Source organism: Orcinus orca, chromosome 1 (assembly GCF_937001465.1).
Source record: "Orcinus orca chromosome 1, mOrcOrc1.1, whole genome shotgun sequence".
Lineage (NCBI taxonomy): Eukaryota > Metazoa > Chordata > Mammalia > Artiodactyla > Delphinidae > Orcinus > Orcinus orca.
Genome location: NC_064559.1, coordinates 130,121,710 through 130,144,637, shown reverse-complemented (window position 1 = coordinate 130,144,637; position 22,928 = coordinate 130,121,710). Strand labels below are relative to the sequence as shown.

Sequence of the window (22,928 nt, the reverse complement as noted above, 5' to 3'; positions counted from 1 at the left end):
TTTGCCATGGGTGGGTTACAGAGTCATAGGCTTTGTCAGATGATTGTTACAGCTTGGGTAGTTGGAGGTTATAACCTAAGATGACAATTTGAGAATGGGAAGGACTCAGCCCAACCCATGTGAAGTACAGTCTCTGAGAGGGACCAGGCAGGTGCACACAAAGCCTTTTGTATGGCTGTTAAGATGAAGGGCAGACCAGCTGTGTGTGTGTGTTTGTGTGTGTGTGTGTGTAAATATTGGTCTCCTGAAACTCATTATGTCATATGGTGTCTGAAAACTCTGCATTTCTGAGTAGTGTCTCTGAGCTGAGGGCACTTGGGAAGGATGGAAGTGTGGCAGTGGGGTCCCTGACTTTGATTCCTGCCTTAATGGCACTGTATAAATATGCTGGGGGTCATCCTAGGCCAGTAGGCCACACAGGACCAATAGGTAGAGTTTTTGTTGTAATCTTTTTTTTTTTAATACATTTATTTATTTTATTTATTTATTTTTGGCCGCGTTGGGTCTTCGTTGCTGCGTGCAGGCTTTCTCTAGTTGCAGTGAGTGGGGGCTACTCTTCACTGCGGTGCGCAGGCTTCTTATTGCAGTGGCTTCTCTTGTTGCAGGGCATGGGCTCTAGGCATGCGGGCTTCAGTACTTGTGGCACGCAGGCTCAGTAGTTGTGGCACACGGGCTTAGTTGCTCATCGGCATGTGGGATCTTCCCGGACCAGGGATCGAACCTGTGTCCCCCGCATTGGCAGGTGGATTCTTAACCACTGAACCACCAGGGAAGCCCTGTTGTAATCTTTGTTTACATCAGAGGGAAATCCTTGACTATAAAACAGAGAAACAGCTGTGTCTTCTGGGCAAGGCAGCAAACCAAGGCATCATAAGTATGGTGTGGCAGAAAGAAAGTGTGGTGGAAACAATATGGGGACTGTGACAGACAGATCTGGGTGAATCCCAACTCCACTACTTACCAGTTATATTATCTTGAATCTCTGAGCCTCAGGTTAAGCCTCTTGAAGTTGGGATAATAATATCTAGAATTAAATGACATAAAATGAATGCCATGTATGTGGAAGTGCCTGACATATAGGTCCTTACTTTTAACAAAATAGCTATAAAACGACACAAACATATCATTTTGAAGCCTACTTAAAAGTCTCTTTTAATTAAAATAAACCAATTCCTAGATCTTAAGTTCTCTTGAGATTTTAGTTATCTTTATCCCAGGTCAGAATGCATAGTGACAGGGCCAACCAGCTGGGCCAGTTCCAGACCCCTGTGCCCAGACATCACAGGCAGTAGAGAGACAATCATCATTGGATTGTCCTGACCTCTTGGCCTCTGTACCAAGACATATGGGTACTTGGCTTGGTCTCACTAACGCCAACCTCTCAATTCCTCATGTTAATGAATTTTAATGACTTTAGTTCTTTAGAGTAAATAGTATCCTTGTTGGCTATCTCTTCAAGTTTTAATCATGGTATTCAAAGTTAATTACAAAAGATCAACTCTCTAGAAACTCAGTAATTATAAATGTTTTTGACACCTATGTCAAAACTTACCTTTCAATTAATAATATCAGGTTGATGTTTCTTAGATTTTTTAAGGTATCAACTATATACTCACAAATGTCATTAGATTACACACACACACACACACACACACACACACACAAATGATGTTTAAATGTTTATGGCCTAGAAACTGACCAACAAGTTAACATAGAAAAGCCAAAATGGGGCTTCCCTGGTGGCGCAGTGGTTAAGAATCCTCCTGCTAGTGCAGGGGACACGGGTTCCTGCCCTGGTCCAGGAAGATCCCACATGCTGTAGAGCAACTAAGCCCGCGCGCCACAACTATTGAGCCTGCCCACTGCAATTACTGAAGCCCACGCGCCTAGAGCCCATGCTCCGCAACAAGAGAAGCCACCGCAATGAGAAGCCCGCGCACCACAACGAAAAGTAGCCCCTGCTTGCCACAACTAGAGAAAGCCTGCACTCAGCAATGAAGACCCAATGTAGCCAAAAATAAATTAAAATTTTAAAAAATTAAAAAAAAAGAAAAACCCAAATGTTTGAGGTAAGGCCCCCTGTAGCTGATTTAAATGGAATCATCTCCTAATGGCTGTTTAAAGCACCTGAATAAGACGATTTTTTCAGTGTCTTCTCTAGATGCTCAATGGTGTCTTGCCAGGTAGTCCGTGAGGCTCCATCCCACCAAATTCCAGTCAGGATTCAGCTGGCAAAGGGGCAATCCTGCTAAGCATAAGCCAAAAAAATTATCTGGGGAGATTTCAGGAGACAAAGGTCCCAGTCTAGGGCCTGGTGCCTGGGCAACAGCAGATCTGAGCTGTTAGCACTTTGGCGGGGGCTGAGAGTGAGGGCTGGCCCACCCACACGGAGGCCTCTTGGTCATTTCAGACCTGCTCATCTGAGTAGCTGCTTGGTGCAGGGAGCCAGAAAAAAGAAGCCCAAGACAGGGTTCTTGCCCTCTGAGATGGCAGAATATGAAACAAAATGTTATGGACCACAGCATTGTCCAACTTTGGGAGAGATGAGACTTTTGCTGTGGAGGAGGCATGGGAAGATTGAACAGGTGCTGGGCTCTGAAGGCGCATCAGGCTTGGATCTTGGGGTGGGCACGGGTGGTGAACCAGGGAGAACATCACCCAGACTTCTGTGTTGTCAGTCAGCATCAGTCAGCCTGCATTTCTTTTTTTTTAAAATTTTTTGGTCACACCGTGCGGCATGGGGAATCTTAGTTCCCTGACCAGAGATTGAACCCGCACCCCCTGAATTGGAAGCGTGGAGTCTTAACCACTGGACCGCCAGGGAAGTCCCAGCCTGGATTCTTATCATGCTCAGAATCACCAGGTTATAAGAAGGCAATTTCTGCAGAACTGCAGCTCAGTTGATTTGGCAGTTCCAGAAAATGAGTGTGCAGGCTCTTGGTTGGAATGTCATTGTTGTAGCCATCACAAAATATTTATCAGTGTATTTATCACCATTGGCTGCAAGAAACTAGGCCATGCTAATCAGGATGGGTTCGGTTCTCTGAGATGCCATAACAGGTATCTCAGGGGTAAACAGCTGACATGGCCTGCACCCAAATCCCCCTGGGTCTTTGTTAACCAAAGGAGCACAAGTTCTGTCCCGTCAGGAGCTCCTGGAGGCCTGACTAGACTAGACATGGATCTGATCCAGGCTTCAGCCCCCAGCAGAGCCTGTGTCCTCCAGCACCCAGAAGTCCATCAGTGGACTTGGGGCCCCAAGGCTTCCATGATTTCAAAATCAGCACCCCTTGCTGCCCCGGGTTTGGGGCTACAAAGGTCCAAACAACAGTCCAGGAGCACGCAGGCATAACTTTCCCAGCGGCCTCTCTTCTCAGGAGACTGTCTCTTTCAGAGCCAACTCCGAGCTTTGTAGGCTCTGGGCAACAGAAGGTTACTGGAGGATTATCAAAGGATTAGGGGGCTTTGCTGAGTGAGCATGTATGGGTACTTTCTGCCAGAGTGATTTTTCTGAAACAGATCTGATCATGCCACCCCTCTATGGCTCTGTGTCTCCTGCAGCTGTATTTGGAAAAGTGTTGCCCAACCATACTCTGCATCAAACTCACCCAACCGATGGAGTAGTTATTAAAATGCAGATTCCTGAGTCTACTCCCTCATTGGTTGAATCTGAATTTCTGTGTGCAGCTTTCAGGAAGCACAGTTAAAACAAGCTCCCCACTAAAGTCGGAGAACCAAAGTATATTACAGGATAAAGTCCAAACTGCTTAGCCTGGAGGACAAGGCCCACCAGGATGTTGCTATGCCTGTCTCTATCTTCTCACCCCTCCTGGAAGCACTTACCTACCCTGCACCCCCAGTGGTGCACCTCATAGAATTAGGGTCCCCCTCTCACCCCCATGATGTTCCTACTACTTAGAACACCCTCCCTCCCAGCCCCACTTCCCTTCCCCTCGTTACTCCTTAATTCTTAACAATTAGCTCAGCCATTGTCTTCTCTGGATTAGACATGACTCCTCTAGGTACCTCTTAGTGGTGCCCACACTGACTCATAACCGTTTGGTACTTGTCTTTCTTCCCATTGGACTATGAGCTCCATGAGATGGGGCCATGTCTCGTCCTGGTTTCCAAGCATGTGTTATGTTCCCTGGCCCTTAGTAGAGGCTCAGAAACAGTTGGGAATAAATCAAGTTTTCAAGTTAGAGGTACCAAAGCCTTGGGTCTATTTGGGTTGAGTACATCTTCTTAACAAAACTCAAATATTGGCGGTGGTGATTGTTTTTAAATTCTAATCTCTCAAAGACAACGATGGGAATAATAAAGAAGTAATAAACTTAGGCTATGAGACGAATTAGGTACACTTTACTGGAGATTGTTAGGCATTATATGTGCAACAAATTTCAAATGGAGGTACAATCATGGTGTGGCCCTGTCCTAACTGTACAAAATCACACTCAGGGGGCCGGAGTTAGATGGCGGGGGTGTTGGACGGGTGGGCCACCGCTGGGAGTTGAGGAACCCAGGGCTGAAGCTAAGATAGGAGGTCAGGACCTCCAAGGAGAAAGGAGTCAGAGGTCTGGGTCAGCACTGGCAGGTGTCCTGAGGGTGGCTGCTTCCAGCATTAAGTAACCTTACCAAATCCTGAAGGTAGCAGTTTGCAGAGGCACAAACACCACTATCATCAAGAGTCAGGAGCTGGGTAAAAAGTGGGCCAAGAATGGTGAAGAGTTTGGAAAAGGCAGGCCAGCACTTCTCTCCAGGAGCCCTTGGGATAGCACGCCAGGCCTCCATGATGGGGTTTTATAACAAAGGCCTTGTTTTGGGCAGTCAGCTGAAGGTAGCTGTGGGCCCTGGGCACATGTTCATGGGAACATGACATCTAGGGGAGCATGGGCATCTGGACAGGATGGTCAGGAACCCCTGATAAAATCCTTACCAGCCTCCCCGCCTCTTTCTCCCTTTTAAAAATAAACAGCAGAAATTTATTTCTCACAGTTCTGGAGTCTGGAACTCTGAGGTCAGGGTGTCAGCACAGGAGAGTTCTGGTGAGGATGCTTTTCTGGGTCACAGACTCCTGACTTCTCACTGTATCTTCATGTGGCCAAGAGCAGAGAAAGGAAGCAAGCCTCCTTGCTCTGTCTCTGACTCTGGCACTGACCACGGCTTTTGTGGTTTTGGAGAAGGCCACCATCCCTCTTCCTGCTCTGGCCAACCGTAAATGGTGACATTTTCATCAACTGCCCTGTCCTTCCAGTGAAGTCATCTCATGCAATGGTGAGCCTCTGAGTCTGCGTGTTTGAAACTTCAGTAACACTCTGAAAGCTGTGGGCCGCTTTACAGCAGGTGTCTCTGATACAAGATGCAGGTCCCTAAACACTGCTGCCTGTTTCACCTCTGCACACTTTTTTTTTTCAACCTTGGCTTGACAGGAAGCTCCTGTTTGGCCTCCCTGGATTAACTGAGTCTCTTCCCAGAGCCCCGGGGAGTGTCAGCACTGGAGTGTTTATTCCAAATGTCTCACCACTCATGCTTCTTTAGCTTTCTTAAATCCTTTTGTCTTTTTATTTCCAGTTTGGCCAGTACCTGCCATTCTTTTCACCTCATCAAAAGGTTGAATGAAACAATGTTTGTTCACCAGATTTCCCATGGAACCATGCTTCTGGGGAGTATCAGAGAGGCAAATTGTTTCTGTGTTCTCCAGCCTCTGTCCTGGGCCTTGGTCCTCCCAGCTTGGCTGTGTGCATGACCTTGGGCATGTGCCCGCCTCCAGGTGGCCACCCTCACCCCCCAGTCCCACTGTACTCTGTTTCATCATCATTTCAACCCCTTCTCCATCCAACCTTGCTGTTCCAATCCCAGAGTTTGTTTCTCCTAGTGTTTTAAGCTCTGCAGTGCCCTTTGGTGGTCATTGTAGATGTACTGTGCTTTTGAGAAGAGGGTCTGACAAGTATATACATGCAATTTTGGGCCTTTGCTTGATACTGGTCTGTTGCTCTGGTACTTTTTTTAATTAAAAGGGAGGGAGGTATGAGCGTGGGCTGAAGACAGGACTGGGGTCATCAAGACTTGAGCCTGATCTATCTCTGACATTGAGTTTCCCTCTGGCCTTGGGTGAGTTCCTTAAATTTTGAATGAAGACTCTAATGAAGGGTCCAGAAGTTTCTTGGGGACATGCTAAATATTGTTGAAAACACTAATTATTGAAAATATCTTCTCAATGGCACAGCTGTATCCACTGGCAAATGCCAAATTTCTTTTTGCAAGTCCCAGGTCAGATACCCTAGCTTCCCTCTGCTTGAGCACCGTCAGATAGCTGTCTCATTTTTCATCAAAATAGGAATAGCAGGCATGGGCATTCATTAATTGTAGCTATTAAAAAAAAAACTCCTGAGCAAATTCAAGTAGAATGTGATTGTGAAAGCCAAGGCCTGTTGCCAAAGAAAGGTGTGTGTGTGTGTGTGCGTGCACGCCTGCGCGCGCCCTGGGCTACCTGCTATGTTATGTAATATCTGATCCTTGACCCCTGGATGTTATCCAGTGAGTAGCTGGTTGGATTTGGGGTCTAACATGCCTTGGGAGCTGTTCATAGCCTTGCTGGGAACTAGATGACTATGGCGTTTCAATCCTGCTTGATAAACAGTCTCTTCCCCTGGTCCATCTGACACAGCCTGGCTGGTTTGCAGGGCCGGCAATCGCCTACTGTGTCTCTAGAGAAAGGCTCTGAATGGTCAGCGAGGAGCTGCCACAGAGCTCTTGGCAGCCCATCCCAGGTTTGCAGGAAGGGTTTTGGGGAATTTTGAAGACATCTATTCTTCTATGCAGGGATTTACAGGCTTTCTCTGTTAAGGAACTTTAACATTCTAAGCAGCTGCTTGAGTTTTTTGGAGGGAACGTATGTATTACTTCCACTCTAAGCCAGGCTCTTCCCTTGGGGCTGGGCCAAGGCCTGTTGCTGCCAGTGCACAGGGCCTAGGGGACCGCTACAGCATTGGATTTGTCTAGAACAGCCTATTTTTAGCTGTTGGGTGAATCAAAATGATATTTGTATCACACCACCTAAGTCAACCAAGCTAGGCTGCTGTAATGTAACCAAGATACAGACTAATTTGAGGCACCTAATGGTAGTGGTCAGTGGGCTGCACTGCTAGACAGCTCTGCTCCACACGCACACTCAGGGCCCAGAGTCTTTCCATCCTGTGGCTCTGCCATCCTGAATCCTTAAGCTTGTTTCCATGGTTACCACAAAACCAAGTTCCAGTCAGCAGAGTTGGGGAAAGAGCATGGAGGGGCCCTCCTGGTCCGATGTCACACCTGTCACTTCCACTCCACTCTGCTAAAGAGAGCTTAGTGACCAGGCCACATGTGCCACAAGGCTTGAGTAACGCTGTCTCTACCTGGGCAACCTGGCACCAAGTCACTGCTCTGTTATTGTGGAAGAAGAAGTGAATGGATGTAGTGCATAGCTAGCAGCCTCCCCATAGCCTATTCTTTTACATCATTAAGATACTTTACGAGTTCTGTGTTCAAAGCCTGCCCTCGGGGCTGGATTCATGGGTGGGAGGCCTGTGCGCTTGTGCTTGGTTTAATGCCCGGCTATTGCCATTTGAAATTCTAAATAATTTTTTAATAAGCTTTCATTTTTCACTGGGCCCGCAAAATTATGTAGCCAGTTCTGCCTGCCATTTCCCAAATTAGCATTTTCATTCTACCCTATTCAATATTAACTGAAAATCCATTTTATAGTAAGACAATCATGAAAGGTCACAGGAGGGATGGGATGCAAAGGTGAGTAAGGTTCAATATCTGGCATCTTCCAATTCAGCAGAGGGTGAGAGAAGTGGAGTAGTTATCATTCAGAAGAGTCCTCCACACGCTGCTGTGGATATTCCTGGGGTGGCCTCTGATGGTGGTGGTGTTGTCAGGGGGTAGCGGGTGGTGGTGTAATATATTAGCTCTGGATAGGATAGTTTTTAAATGAATTGTTTCCAGCCTACAACAAATAGAGAGAGTAATCTTACAACTATCTATGTATCCACCCCTTAGTTTTGTCAACTCTTAATATGTTACCATGCTTGCTTCAGATATTTTTAAGAAATTTGAAAATTACACATATAGTTGAGGCTCCTTTGTGTCTCTTCCTGAATCTCATTCCCCTCCCTCCCACCTAGAAGCGATCATGTCCTAAACTTGGTGTTCATATTCCTCAAGCATAGCATTTTTCACTGCTTATATACGTATCTATAAATAATTTTTAGTACTTTCACATGTTTTAAATTTTACAAAAATAGCAGCATACCCTATTCATTCATTAATTCAACAAATACTTACTGAGTAGTTACTATGGCCAGACACTGTTTCCAGCACTGGGGGTGGGGGAAATGCTGGCCAAGTCCACCGAGCGGGCCGTCACCATTGCTGGTGTGCTGCAGTCTGTCACCGCGTGTACCAAGCAGATCTGCCTAGGCATGCAGGAGATGCTCTCCCAGTCCCCAGAATGGAGAGTCAAGACCATTTTGTACCAGCCCATGCCAGATAGCTCTCTAGTCATCTGTGAGGGTGGCCAAGTTTGGTGCAGAGATGCTGCAGGCTACCCCACACCATCTATGACCTGAAGGGACCACCTCTAAACGCCTACTCAATTCAAGGACAACACACCATTTCTCCACTCCATCTGGCTAAGCTGAACCAGGTGGCAAGACAACATTCTCACTTTGCCGTGATGCACGGTGAGACTGGATTTACCAGAATTGACTCCAGCCTTCCAGAGATTGAGGCTATTGGGCAAGTTTGGATGCATTTAGTCAAACTACCCATGAACTCACCATTCCAAATAGCTTAATTGGCTGCATAGTCAGGCACCAAGGCACCAACATTAATGACATCTGCCAGATGTCCAGGACCTACATCAGAACTGCCAACCCAGTGGAAGGCTCTCCTGGAAGGTAGATTATTGTCACTGGTTCTGTTGCCAGTATTAGTCTGGCCCGGAATCTAATCAATGCCAGGCTATCCTCTGAGAAGGGCATGAGGCGCAGCTAGAATGGTGTAGGTTCACTCATAACCCCTTTATGCTGTATTCTCATAATCCAGCTGTGTAATTTCTGGTCAGTGATTTCCAGGTTTTAAATTATTTCTAAGTGTTCAGTTTCTACACAACTTTATCTTCCCCAGGAATTTAAAAATCACATTCTCTGTTCAGTTGTTAATGCTGGGGTTCATATTTAGCTTATTTTATCAGCTTTTCTCTGTTTTTAGGTTTTTTTTTGGTTTTTTGGATCATGGATTTTATTTATGTTTGTTGATAAGAAATATAAGAGCAGAATGTTAAATTCAGTTTAGTTCTGTAATGTCAAGAATTAAAAATAAAAAACGGTTTGGTTAGTAACAACCAGAAAAAGTAAGAGACTAAACAAAAATTCCTGCCCTCATGGAGTTTGTATTCTAGAGGAGCAGAGAGACAATAAGCAAGAAGAGAAAGTAAAAACATATAGAATGTTTGATAGTGATAACTGCTAAGGATATAAGAAAAAGCAGAGAAGGGGGTATGATGTCAGGATGGGGATGGGCAGTTGAAATTTCAGACTGAGTAGCCAGGAAGGCCTTGCTTTTTCTATCCTGCTGCCATTAGATACTTTTTCTAACCATTAAATTTTGAGATATATCAATTTTGAAATACATACTTTTAATTAGTTCCTTTCCACTGCTTCATGACATCAATAGCATGAATTGGACATAATTCACTTATCAATTCTTTGGTTGATTAATCTCCAGATTGATTTTTGATATTCTGCTCTTAGAAACAAGGCTACAAAGAGTACACCTGACCGTGTCTCCACATGCACTAATACAGAATAGGCCTAGGAGGAGACAGTTGGGCCAGTGGACGTGCGTGTCTTCAACTTCATTAGATGCTTCCAAACTGCTGTTCAAAATGATCATATCCATGTACACTCTGCAGAAAAGGGTTGCCATAGCAGACCTGAAGCTGCTGCATTCTAGAAGGGCCTGCCTGCTAGGTTGGCCCTTGGCTGGTGCCTGCGAACTCAGATTTCTGGAGTGTTCTCACTGTTCTTTAACAGATAAGGGTGGTTACCTGTGCCTCAACTGTGCAACACTGTTGTTTATGCAGAGCACCTGCTTTCCCTCTGGGAGTCTGGAATTTTGGAGCCTGCTAGTTGGAAAGTGCTTATGTGACAAAATAAAAACCTTGGGTGTTGCGTCACTAATGGGCTTCCTGGGGCAGAAACACCCATGTGTTGCTGTGTTTTTGCTGCTGTGAAATGACTTTTTATTTGGATTTTCATTTCCTTGACTATTAGTGAGATTAAGCACCTTTTCATATGTTTAGTGACTGTCTGAGTTCCTCTTCTGTGATGTGCCTATCATATTCTTTGCTCACTTTTCTTTTGGGTTGTTTGTCTTATCTTACTGCATCATAGGAGTTCTTTATATCTGGATACTAACCTTCTGTTCCTTATGTGTATTGAAAAATAATTTCTCTCTCTTTAGGGTCCGTCTTTATTTTTTAGAGTGTGTTTTGTTTTATGGAAGTTTTTCATTTTAATGTATTCAAGTTAATTATTCTTTCCCCTGTGGTATGTGTGTGTGTGTACACGTGCACATATGTGTTTGTCTTGTTGTGTGTCTTCTTCTTTTTTAAATTAAATTTAATTTATATTTTTATACAGCAGGTTCTTATTAGTCATCAATTTTATACACATCAGTGTATACATGTCAATCCCAATCGCCCAACTCATCACATCACCACCCCCACCCCCCGCCGCTTTCCCCCCCTTGGTGTCCATACGTTTGTTCTCTACATCTGTGTCTCAACTTCTGCCCTGCAAACCGGTTCACCTGTACCATTTTTCTAGGTTCCTGCAACTTTACCAAATTCATTGCTTAGCTCTAGTAGTTTTCTGGTGGCATCTTTAGGATTCTCTATGTATAGTATCATGTCATCTGCAAACAGTGACAGTTTTACTTCTTCTTTTCCTATTTGGATTCCTTTTATTTCTTTCTCTTCTCTGATTGCCGTGGTTTTTTCTTCTCTGATTGCCGTGGCTAGGACTTCCAAAACTATGTTGAATAATAGTGGTGAGAGTGGACATCCTTGTCTTCTTCCTGATCTTAGAGGAAATGCTTTCAGTTTTTCACCATTGAGAATGATGTTTGCTGTGGGTTTGTTGTACATGGCCTTTATTATGTTGAGGTAGGTTCCCTCTCTGCCCACTTTCTAGAGAGTTTTTATCGTAAATGGGTGTTGAATTTTGTCAAAAGCTTTTTCTGCATCTGTTGAGATGATCACATGGTTTTTGTTCTTCAATTTGTTAATATGGTGTATCATACTGATTGATTTGCATATATTGAAGAATCCTTGCATCCCTGGGATAAATCCCACCTGATCATGGTGTATGGTCCTTTTAATGTGTTGTTGGATTCTGTTTGCTAGTATTTTGTTGAGGATTTTTGCATCTATATTCATCAGTGATATTGGTCTGTAATTTTTTTTTTGTAGTGTCTTTGTCTGGTTGTGATGGGTGATGGTGGCCACATAGAATGAGTTTGGGAGTGTTCCTTCTTCCCCAATTTTTTGGAAGAGTTTGAGAAGGATCGGTGTTAGCTCTTCTCTAAATGTTTGATAGAATTCACCTGTGAAGCCATCTGGTCCTGGACTTTTCTTTGTTGGAAGATTTTTCATCACAGTTTCAATTTCATTACTTGTGATTGGTCTGTTCATATTTTCATTTCTTCCTGGTTCAGTCTTGGAAGGTTATACCTTTCTAAGAATTTGTCCATTTCTTCCAGGTTGTCCATTTTATTGGCATAGAGTTGCTTGCAGTAGTCTCTTAGGATGCTTTGTATTTCTGCGGTGTCTGTTGTAACTTCTCCTTTTTCATTTCTAATTTTATTGATTTGAGTCCTGTCCCTCTTTTTCTTGATGAGTCTGGCTAATGGTTTATCAATTTTGTTTATCTTCTCAAAGAACCAGCATTTAGTTTTATTGATCTTTGCTATTGTTTTGTTTCTATTTCATTTATTTCTGCTCTGATATTTATGATTTCTTTCCTTCTGCTAACTTTGGGTTTTGTTTGTTCTTCTTTCTCTTGTTCCTTTAGGTGTAAGGTTAGATTGTTTATTTGAGATTCTTCTTGTTTCTTGAGGTATAGCTATAAACTTCCCTCTTAGAACTGCTTTTGCTGCATCCCATAGGTTTTGGATCGTCGTGTTTTCATTGTCATTTGTCTCTAGGGATTTTTTTATTTTCTCTTTGATTTCTTCAGTGATCTCTTGGTTATTTAGTAACGTATTGTTTAGCCTCCATGTGTTTGTGTTTTTTACGTTTTTTTTCCCTGTAATTCATTTCTAATCTCATAGCATTGTGGTCAGAAAAGATGCTTGATATGATTTCAATTTTCTTAAATTTACTGAGGCTTTATTTGTGACCCAAGATGTGATCTATCCTGGAGAATGTTCTGTGCGCACTTGAGAAGAAAGTGTAATCTGCTGTTTTGGGGTGGAATGTCCTATAAATATCAATTAAATCTATCTGGTCTATCATGTCATTTAAAGCTTCTGTTTCCTTATTTATTTTCATTTTGGATGATCTGTCCATTGGTGTAAGCGAGTTGTTAAAGTCCCCCACTATTATTGTGTCACTGTCGATTTCCCCTTTTATAGCTGTTAGCAATTGCCTTATGTATTGAGGTGCTCCGATGTTGGGTGCATATATATTTATAATTGTTATATCTTCTTCTTGGATTGATCCCTTGATATTATGTAGTGTCCTTCCTTGTCTCTTGTAACATTCTTTATTTTAAAGTCTATTTTATCTGATATGAGTTTTGCTACTCCAGCTTTCTTTTGATTTCCATTTGCATGGAATATCTTTTTCCATCCCCTCACTTTCAGTCTGTATGTGTCCCTAGGTCTGAAGTGGGTCTCTTGTAGACAGCATATAGATGGGTCTTGTTCTTGTATCCATTCAGCCAGTCTGTGTCTTTTGGTTGGAGCATTTAATCCATTTACGTTTAAGGTAATTATCGATATGTATGTTCCTATGACCATTTTCTTAATTGTTTTGGGTTTGCTTTTGTAGGTCCTTTTCTTCTCTTGTGTTTCCACTTAGAGAAGTTCCTTTAGCATTTGTTGTAGAGCTGGTTTGGTGGTGCTGAATTCTCTTAGCTTTTGCTTGTCTGTAAAGCTTTTGATTTCTCCATTGAATCTGAATGAGATCCTTGCCGGGTAGAGTAATCTTGGTTGTAGGTTCTTCCCTTTCATCACTTTAAGTATACCATGCCACTCCCTTCTGGCTTGTAGAGTTTCTGCTGAGAAATCAGCTGTTAACCTTATGGGAGTTCCCTTGTATCTTATTTTTCATTTTTCCCTTGCTGCTTTCAATAATTTTTCTTTGTCTTTAATTTTTGCCAATTTGATTACTATGTGTCTCAGCGTGTTTCTCCTTGGGTTTATCCTGTGTGGGACTTGCTGCGCTTCCTGGACTTGGATGGCTATTTCCTTTCCCATGTTAGGGAAGTTTTCGACTATAATCTCTTCAAATATTTTCTCAGGTGTTTTCTCTTTCTCTTCTCCTTCTGGGACCCCTATAATGTGAATGTTGTTGCGTTTAATGTTGTCCCAGAGGTCTCTTAGGCTGTCTTCATTTCTTTTCATTCTTTTTTCTTTATTCTGTTCCGTAGCAGTGAATTCCACCATTCTGTCTTCCAGGTCACTTAATCTGTTCTTCTGCCTCAGTTATTCTGCTATTGATTCCTTCTAGTGTAGTTTTCATTTCAGTTATTTTTTTGTTCATCTCTGTTTGTTTGTTCTTTAATTCTTCTAGGTCTTTGTTAAATATTTCTTGTATCTTCTTGATCTTTGCCTCCATTATTTTTCCAAGGTTCTGAATCATCTTCACTATCATTATTCTGAATGCTTTTTCTGGAAGATTGCCTATCTCCACTTCATTTAGTTGTTTTTCTGGGGTTTTATCTTGTTCCTTCATCTGGTACATAGCCCTCTGCCTTTTCATCTGGTCTATCTTTCTGTGAATGTGTTTTTTGTTCCACAGGCTGCAGGACTGTAGTTCTTCTTGCTTCTGCTGTCTGCCCTCTGGTGGATAAGGCTATCTAAGAGGCTTGTGCAAGTTTCCTGATGGGAGGGACTGGTGGTGGGTAGACCTGGCTGTTGCTCTGGTGGGCAGAGCTCAGTAAAACTTTAATCCTCTTGACTGCTGATGGGTGGCTGGGTTCCCTCCCTGTTGGTTGTTTAGCCTGAGGCAACCCAAAACTGGAGCCTACCTGGGCTCTTTGGTGGGACTAATGGCAGACTCTGGGAGGGCTCACACCAAGGAGTACTTCCCAGAACTTCTGCTGCCAGTGCCCTTGTCCCCACGGTGAGCCACAGCCACCCCCTGCCTCTGCAGAAGACCTTCCAACACTAGCAAGTAGGTCTGGTTCAGTCTCCCCTGGGGTCACTACTCCTTCCCCTGGGTCCCAATGCACACACTACTTTGTGTGTGCCCTCCAAGAGTAGAGTCTCTGTTTTTCCCAGTCCTGTGGAAGTCCTGCAATCAAACTTCAGTAGCCTTCAAAGTCTGATTCTCTAGGAATTCCTCCTCCCGTTGCTGCACCCCCAGGTTGGGAAGCCTGACGTGGGGCTGAGAACCTTCACTCCAGTGGGTGGACTTCTGTGGTATAACTGTTCTCCAGTCTGTGAGTCACACACCCAGCAGTTACAGGATTTGATTTTACTGTGATTGCACCCCTCCTACCGTCTCATTGTGGCTTCTCCTTTGTCTTTGGATGTGGGGTATCTTTTTTGGTGAGTTCCAGTGTCTTCCTGTCGATGACTGTCTAGCAGCTAGTTGTGATTCTGGTGTTCTCACGAGAGGGAGTGAGAGCACATCCTTCTACTCCGCCATCTTTGTTCCTCAGTTGTTGTGTGTCTTCTGAGAGGCTGTATGGAACAGTGATTAAGAATATGGGCAGTGGACATAGATATAGAGAATAGACTTGAGGACGTGGTGAGGAAGCGGGGAAGCTGGGGTAAAGGGAGAGCAGCATCGACATATATACACTACTGAATGTAAAATAGCTAGTGAGAAGCAGCAGCATAGCACAGGGAGATCAGCTTGGTGCTCGGTGCTTTTTGATGACCTAGAGGGGTGCGATAGGGAGGGTGGGAGGGAGGCTCAAGAAGGAGGGGATATGGAGTATACGTATGCATATGGCTGATTCACTTTGTTGTACAACAGAAACTAACACAGTATTGTGAAGCAATTATACTCCGATAACGATCAATTAAACATTAAAAAAAAAAAGTATGGGCAGTGGAGCAGGACTCTGTGGGTTTAAATCCCAGCCCCACAACTACTGTTCAATTTAGGTGAAGTTAACCTCTCTGGGCCTCTGTTTGTTCATTTGTAAAATGGAGATAATCACAGTTCTTGCTTATTAGGTAGTTGTAAGGATTACATGATTAAACATATCAAGTGTGTCAAATAGTGCTTGGCACACCGTTGGTGCTCAGTTAAGTGTTAACAACAAACATTATTGTTCAAGAAAACTTTTCTCATCCCAACGTGATGAAGACAATGTTTAACGTTTTCTTCCTAAAATTTTGAGGTTTGGCTTTTCAAAAGTCTTTCAAAAAGTCTTTAGTTACTCTTCCTATTCCTTTTCTATTTCCTTCCTTTCCTGAGCAAATCATTTGTAAGGCCATTAGCTGGGGTAGAGCAGGGTAGATGTCCACGTGGGGCTGAGGGGAAGCCTTGATGGCCCTGAGTGGGGTGTAAGAGCCTAGAAGGGGTGAGGAGGGCATCCATGCAGGAAGGTGGACTGGTGTGGAGAGTAAGAGCCTGAGCAGGGAGAGGAAAGTGTGGATATCAGAGCCCTAGTACTGTGAGGTGGGATCCTTATGGGAGCAAGAGTTGTGGCAGAGATGGAAATTAGTTACTTCTAGGGGGAGTGTTCAAATAAGTAAATACATAAGTAGTAATAGAAGTAGGAAACTAATTAGTTCAGAATTTCAGAGAGTGACAACAATTAAAATAACAAAAAGTGTAAAGTTGTATAATTGCTTAGCATTCTGTAGTTCTCAAAGCTCATGTCTTTATAGTGAATACCACTGGGTACTCCAAAAAAGGGAGCTCCTCTCCAAAGGGGGGACTAAAAATAAATGGGGACTTCCTGGTTCTTCCCTGACACCTTTGCCCAAAAGCCCAAATTTAAAAATTTATCAACCCTATTGACCATGCTATTATGTTTCTAAGAGCTTCTGAGTCAGTTGAGGAAACCAACATGGATGTTTGGAGCTGGGCCCTCAAACACCACTGGTTTATAGGTAGGAACTGATTTTGTGCTTTAAGACGTCTTGTTGCATGAAGTGAGGCAGATACAAGGCAGGTAAAAACTCAGGCTCAGTTACACCTTCCTGTAAACTAGGCTGCTGTCAGTTGTTATCACTAAGGATTATCTTGTAAGCTGGGGCATCAGTCAAGATTGGAGATCTGAAATGACAGTTTCTGAGCTTGAAAATTATCTCCATTCTCTGTCCTTGGACTTATCTTTGAACATCTGCTGTCCCATCTAAACTGGAGTTACTTGAAGTCCCTATTATAAAACAGAGGAAAGGAAACAAGTGGTATCAGGGTCCCTAAAAGGCACCTGGAGCTGCTTTTGCTGGTCTTCTAACCTCTGCTTTCTCACTAGAACAGGGGTGGGCACAGTATGGTCTGTGGACCAAACCCAGCCTCGCTCCTTCCATTAGATATTGTCTACAGCTTCTTCCCTGCTAAAAGAGCCAAGCTGAGTAGCTGCTACCAGAGACTGTATGACCTGCAAAGTTAAAAATATGTACTCTCTGGCCCCTTCAGAAAGTTTGATGACCCCCGCTTGAGAATGTTAACACCATAGAGACATTGGCTGTGTCTTGTGCACTGCTTTAGTTCCAGAACGTGGAGAATTGGATGCTTTCTGCCCCTCCCCTGCCCTCAGTGTCCTCTCACCTTCTCTCTTACCCCTTTGCTTCTCTAGTAGGCATAAGAGGATGGACTCAGCAGTCAGTATCATTCAAGAGCAAAGAGATTGCCAAGCTCTGGTAGAAAATGAGTATAGCACCACAGCAAAGCTGTGTTGCCTGGGATGCTGTCGACCAGGTGCTATGTCTGCTTTGTAGATAACATGTGCCCCCTGAAACTCACCACAACCCAAGACTATGGGATTCAGCTACAAGAGGCTGTGGTCCCTTATGAAAGTTACTAATGTACAAAACCAAGAGGATGACTGGTTTGGCCAAAGCTTGACTCATGAGACATAAATGTCTGAGCCCTGATATCAGGCAGCTGCTCAGAAAGCCAAGTGTGTGTCATGGTGAGCTTTGGGAAAGGCTCTGAGGAGAGTACCTTTTGGGAGTTCTCACCCATATATGTCTCAATTCTTAAAGTAATAAATTAAGCTAACAAACTGCTAAATAATGACCTCCATGATGACCTAGGCTCAACTCTGGAGTCCCACATTGGACAGTGGTGGTGCAGAGCCAGCTGCCCCATGACTCACCCTGCTTTTCATTGTTTTCCTCCTTTCCCAAAGGGCCTCGTGTGTCATGTGTAGACTTGACCCTGTGTGATCAAGGACCACCTGTGACCCAGGAAAGAGGCCCACCAGGCCCTAGAAGCAGACTTTACACCAGCTGGGCAGGGATTTCTGGGTCTGGTGGGCATATCTCCTCAGACATGGGAGTGAAGTAACTGGAGGAGGACCAGAGTGGGGCCTGAAGGGAAGGCTGGATGGCCAGCCATGTAATTTAATCCTTCTGGGACTTGGTTTCCTTTTCCATTAAAACAGTGTAAACCAAACGATTATATAAGGGCTTAGTTTTTGAACAGGGAGCTATTTTCTAGCTCTGCAAGCCTGTAGGTCTATGAATCTGAAAACTTCTAGTGCCTGTGCTTCCGTCAACTTGACAAACACCTTGGACAAAATGTGGCAGCAATTATGCCCTGTGGACACCAGGAGTCATGAACCGTTCACCCCAGAGGACCTGCTGAGGCATTGAATTACCACACTGAGGAAACCAAGCCCCAAATAGCCTGGGTCCAGGGGGCTGAGTGCTTCTGCCTGTTTCAGAAAGGTAATGCGGCCATTTTTTTCTAGGGGAAAACCTTCTTCCATTTTCCATAAGCCCCTCAGGCCTCTGGTGCAGAACTTCCTCCTCACTGGTCCCCGTGCAAATACCTAGGCTGCCACAAGAGACCCTTTCTTCCAAGCCCAGAGCTTTGCTGACCTGTTTTCTGCCCCACTTCCCTCTTCTTCTTTCTTTAGGAGAGCCAGAGTAGTGGGACCAAATGAAGCTATGAGCTGCTCACTCATAGTAAAAGAGATTCTCTTTTGATCCCAGCTGTTTTATAATCTCGAGTTCCACAAGGAAGTATGGAAGCTTAGAAAATCTGGCAGCAAGTCATATTCCTGGAATATCTGCTGAGTATTTTCTGAACTCTCTCCATTTTATCTTCCTCTTCTTTGTAAATCTCTCATATTAAGCCAGATTGGGAGATTTTTCAATAGATTAACATGTTCTCAGGAGATTTGGGCCAAGTTTCCAACTTGAATATTACTCAAACCCAAAGTGTGTGCATGCCTCCTCCTTCTCGAGTTTTCCCTGCTTATCTTTCGTTACTAGTGTTTCTAACTTTTATTTTTAAATGTGGGGGTTTTTTTTGCCCACACCTTGCAGCTTATGGGATCTTAGTTCCCAGAACTGGGTCCCCGGCAGTGGAAGCACGGAGTCCTAACCACTGCACCACCAGGGAATTCCCCGTGACTAAAATTTTTTAAAGCATAGCATCCCTGTTGTTTTGCCTGCCCTTCGCTACTGTCTTCGGCTGTCTGGAAGCATCATTTTTTGGACCTACTTCTTTTCTGTTTTTTTCTTTTTTCTGAGTTTTTAAAGTGTTCAGTTCAGCAAGTATTTTTTGAGTGTTTTCTGTGAGTCAGGAGCTGGGGAAAATGATGAAAAAGACAGACCTTGTCATTGGAGAGCTCGGGTGTAGTAGAGACAGACAGTTAAACTGAGCTTTCCTCCCCAAGGCAGGGCAAGATTTTACCTATACCTGACTCTTCCCAGAGTCCATGATGCTTGCCTCAAACCCTTACCCCCACCACGAATGACTGCTGATCCCCCCTCCGTTCTTAGTCTTCTTTCTTGTGATATTGTAGTTGCTAACATAAATTTACAGAACCAGCTGGACGCAACAGGGTGATGTAAGCACCTGGGTGATCAGGGTGATCAATAGTACACTCCTGGGCTCTCCCAAACTCTAGTCTAACCCTAGTTTAAGTGATTTTTTTGGTTTTGGTCACTGGCAGATTAAAAAAAAAAAGTCAAAACCAGATTAAGCTCTGAGGCAACCAAAGTGGTTTTGTAAACGCTATCAGCAGTTATTTGCCAAGAATCTACTATTTGCAAAGCTGCAAGCCAGCAGCTGTGCAGGATGTAAAGTTGTGTTGCCTCCTACCCTCTCTCTACCTCTGGAGAAGCACAGGACTCTCCTCGCCCAGGGAAAAATGTCACCACTTCAGGTTCAATTTCTCCCATGTCCCTTTCTCAATAACAGTTATTGGGTCTCAGCATTTTTCTCTTCCTCTTCCCTCCCTCCTTTCTTACCTCTGATGAAAGAAGTTTTCACATATCGAAGTATGGGGAAGTCATTCTGGCTTATACCTGAGTTAAATTTTATGCTAACTGAAACAGCCTGTTTGTGGCCTATCAAACATACATTTAATTATTAAAGAAAAGGGCACATTGACCAGAAGTAAAGAATGTCCACGTTGAAAATGAAATGCCCCTCTTCCTGGGACACCAATGTTGGTACTCTTTTGATGATAAGAATCTCTTCCCAGGTTCCAAGGCAATACTGCATATGCTGTACGTGTATGTGCTGGTCTGTCCTTTTTTTTTTTTTTTTTTTGAAGAAATGTATCCCTGACTTGTTTACTGTTCTTTGTCCTGACAAGATATAAAACTGTGCTGAGAAACACTGCTTCTCCAGAGCAGTTTCTCAGAGTAATCTGGGAAGCTGGCTTCCAGGCTATAGTCCTCAGTTTGGCTCAAATAAAACTCTTTCCTATTCTTCTTATTGTTTACAATCTTGTTTATTGATTATTTTCATTGACACCTGCCTCTATCCTGGACTCTGGAGTGTACCCACAGTGTAACATGCATTGAGCAGCACTGCTCTAGAAACTGTGTGAACTAGAAAGCCCATCTGCAGGTCACAGAGGGGAGGCTGCTTGGCAAGGAAGCCCATTTGCTGTTCTTGTCCATAAGCCTTTTGAAATAATTTGGTTTGAAAGTATTTTTTTCTGATTCTTGGTGTATTTTTATGTGAACAAGTAGATGTCCTGTAAAGCACTGCCTCCTAACATCATTGCAGAAATGAACACGTTGGCACTGTGGAAACGGCCTCAGCATCTTCAAACAGTTACAAAGACATGTTGGATCTCATCACCAACCAAAGAGCCACTCTCACCTGTTCTTGCCTCTTTGTATCCTGTCTTAATTACACCTATGAGATAGGCATTCAAATAAGCTGGGCAAACAGACGGAAAATCTAGATGCAAATAATACCCAGCTGACAGTGGATAATGTTTACATGCATTGCCAGTTGGGTATTGTCTTCAAACCATATGAAGCTGACTTGACATGGAACATCAAGACTAGTCCATTCATTTCCACCACAGCATTGCAGAATCTTGCTGTGACAGGCACTCCTGTGGTAATAATTCTCAAAGAAGCTCACGCAATGATGGGAAGCCATAGAGGCACAAAGAATGTCTAAATCTATACCAGATGGTGCACACAGGGAGATCAGTGAATTTGGATAGTTTGTGATAAGTATGTTTGCATTTTATTTTCTCCTTAAAAATAAAACACACACAGAAAAAAGCAGATCCACTTGAAATGAGAGCAGTGTGGAGGCCACAGCCCGTAGGAAGATGGACCGAGTTTTCCACTTCTGTGGTTCCGATGAAAAGGGTTTTGCACTCATTTGGCTGGGTCAGTTTCACCATCAGGTGTTCCAGGTAAGCAAGTCAGTTCTGGTTGCCTTCTAAAAGAGCCCCCATTTGGAATTCGCTGTGTGCCTCACATATGTTTGTTTCTGCTGCCAAGGGATTACTTATGCTGGCTGGCCTGATTGAACGACCATATGGCAAAGGCTCCTGCACTTCCAGCTGCCCAGAGTTCCTTTCCAGCTGCAGCGGAAACACAAGCAGTGTAGAAGGAGATCAGATGGACTCTTCTCATCTCAGTTTTCTGGAGAGGTGGTGAGATGGCTTTTAGATTTCAAGTCAAATAGCTGTCAGTCAATCTCTGAAGGAAGCTCAGCTGAGGGCACTGAAGTCTATCAGATCACCCAAGCTTACAGTTTATGCTTGTTTCCTTGTCTGTAAAGGTTGGAGCCGATGATCCTGCAGGTCCTTCTGATTCTACAATCCAGACGTTTTAAAGACTCACGCCCACACCCCTACCCCACCCCCGCCCCACGCGCTACATGCTGACATGCACGTCAGCTACGCCCTCCGTACGACTTCCTATGGTGCCTTTTGGTGTGTTTTTTAGCCCAAGAAAGTTATCATGTTCTTACTGTCTCAAAAGCCCAGAAGTCACCATTTAGGTCATCCTTGAGGTGCAGAATTCCCTTTGTCCACTTCCTACAGAGGAAAATTGTTTTAAAGTGGGATAATGTAAACAGAAACATTATTACTGTTTGTTTCATGACATTTATGTACAACGCTATGCAGGAGGATTTCTGTGAACCTTTATAAGGGTGGTATGTCATAGAGTCAGAGTTAGGTTTTGAATCACAAATTTATTATAGAAAGATACCAATTTAATAAATGTGTTGCAGTAGGTTTCTAATATTTGTATGCTAAAATGTGACAGAAAAAACAGAAAAATGGTCAAATCTAATAAGGGGGGAAAGTTTGGAATTAAATGCTGCAGATCATAGCCTGTGAGTGCCCCTTGTCAGGCCCAGAGATGACCTAGTATTAGCCCTTTAAGAGGGCATATGCCAGGTTGGGGTGCACAGACCATTTGTAGCTCTAGGAAACACTTTTGCTACCTAATTATATATTCTGAGTTATAAAAAGGATTTGTAACTGCAAGCGGCTTTCAAAGAATAATTTTCTACTGGTGTAAACAGCAACTACGAGATCTATAAATTAGAAAGAGTGGCTGGAAAATCTCAGCAAAACTCACTTTCCCTGGTGCCTTTACTTAGGCATTTCTGGGCAAAGTCAGCTTTGCTAAGTAGCCATTAGGTCTCCACTGGTCAAGAGAAAGGGGAAAAATTCATCCCAAGCCGTGCCTTGGAAAGGAGTGTTTCAGTCATTACCTACACTTGGTTTTTCTTGTAATCAAGAAACTGGTGGGAGGAATGAGAACTTCATGGGAAATAAGGCTTTGCATTCTTTGTTTATTGGAAAAATGCTTTGCTTTTATTTGATTTACTCTCCGGGTAAGTCAGGAGAGGATGGCTGAGTTAATTGGACCCTTTAACATCCCAGGCTTAGGCCAAGGCACCTGGATCCTGGCACCTCCTCCAGAACTTTCTCCAGATCTCTCTTGTTCTCTTTCTGGGGAACTAGGATTAATGCGCTCCTTACATGGGGCGCTGTGTCAGGGCAGGAACCTGGAGGCACCTACCCCGAGTTATCACAGGCCAGGATGCATACCTTCTGTTGTTTCTTCCTTCATCGTCTTGATATTTTGATAAAGGACAAAGAGCCCTCTTCACAAAACAGACAATAAGTCTTGCTCTAACCAAACGAGTCCACCACTGAAATGAGTGCCAGTTAATTTCCTTCCTTTGAGACTCAAACATACAATCAGACATATATATCAAGTATCCCAACAACTGAAAT

General features: G+C 43.7%; 1 protein-coding gene, 1 long non-coding RNA gene and 1 pseudogene across 3 annotated transcripts in view; 2 read left to right on the top strand and 1 right to left on the bottom strand.

Moving 5' to 3' along the window:
* Positions 1 to 7,753: 7,753 nt before the first annotated feature.
* Positions 7,754 to 9,039, top strand: LOC101270419 (poly(rC)-binding protein 1-like; annotated as a pseudogene).
* A 6,279-nt stretch (positions 9,040 to 15,318) lies between these two features.
* On the top strand, positions 15,319 to 22,351 carry LOC125965325 (uncharacterized). The gene is made up of 4 exons (XR_007479074.1): positions 15,319 to 18,132; positions 20,435 to 20,546; positions 20,941 to 21,083; positions 21,172 to 22,351. It is a non-coding gene; the product is annotated as an uncharacterized LOC125965325 (long non-coding RNA).
* Positions 21,082 to 22,928, bottom strand: part of ABCA4 (ATP binding cassette subfamily A member 4) — a 136,641-nt gene continuing 134,794 nt past the window's right edge. The window contains exon 50 of one of the 2 annotated variants that reach the window (XM_049714005.1): positions 21,082 to 21,254. In XM_049714005.1, the coding sequence (XP_049569962.1) occupies positions 21,093 to 21,254 (162 nt within the window). In that variant the 3' untranslated portion in view covers positions 21,082 to 21,092. Of the gene's footprint in view, positions 21,255 to 21,575; positions 21,714 to 22,928 lie in introns of those variants that run through there. The other variant, XM_049714008.1, reaches the window with a different exon arrangement.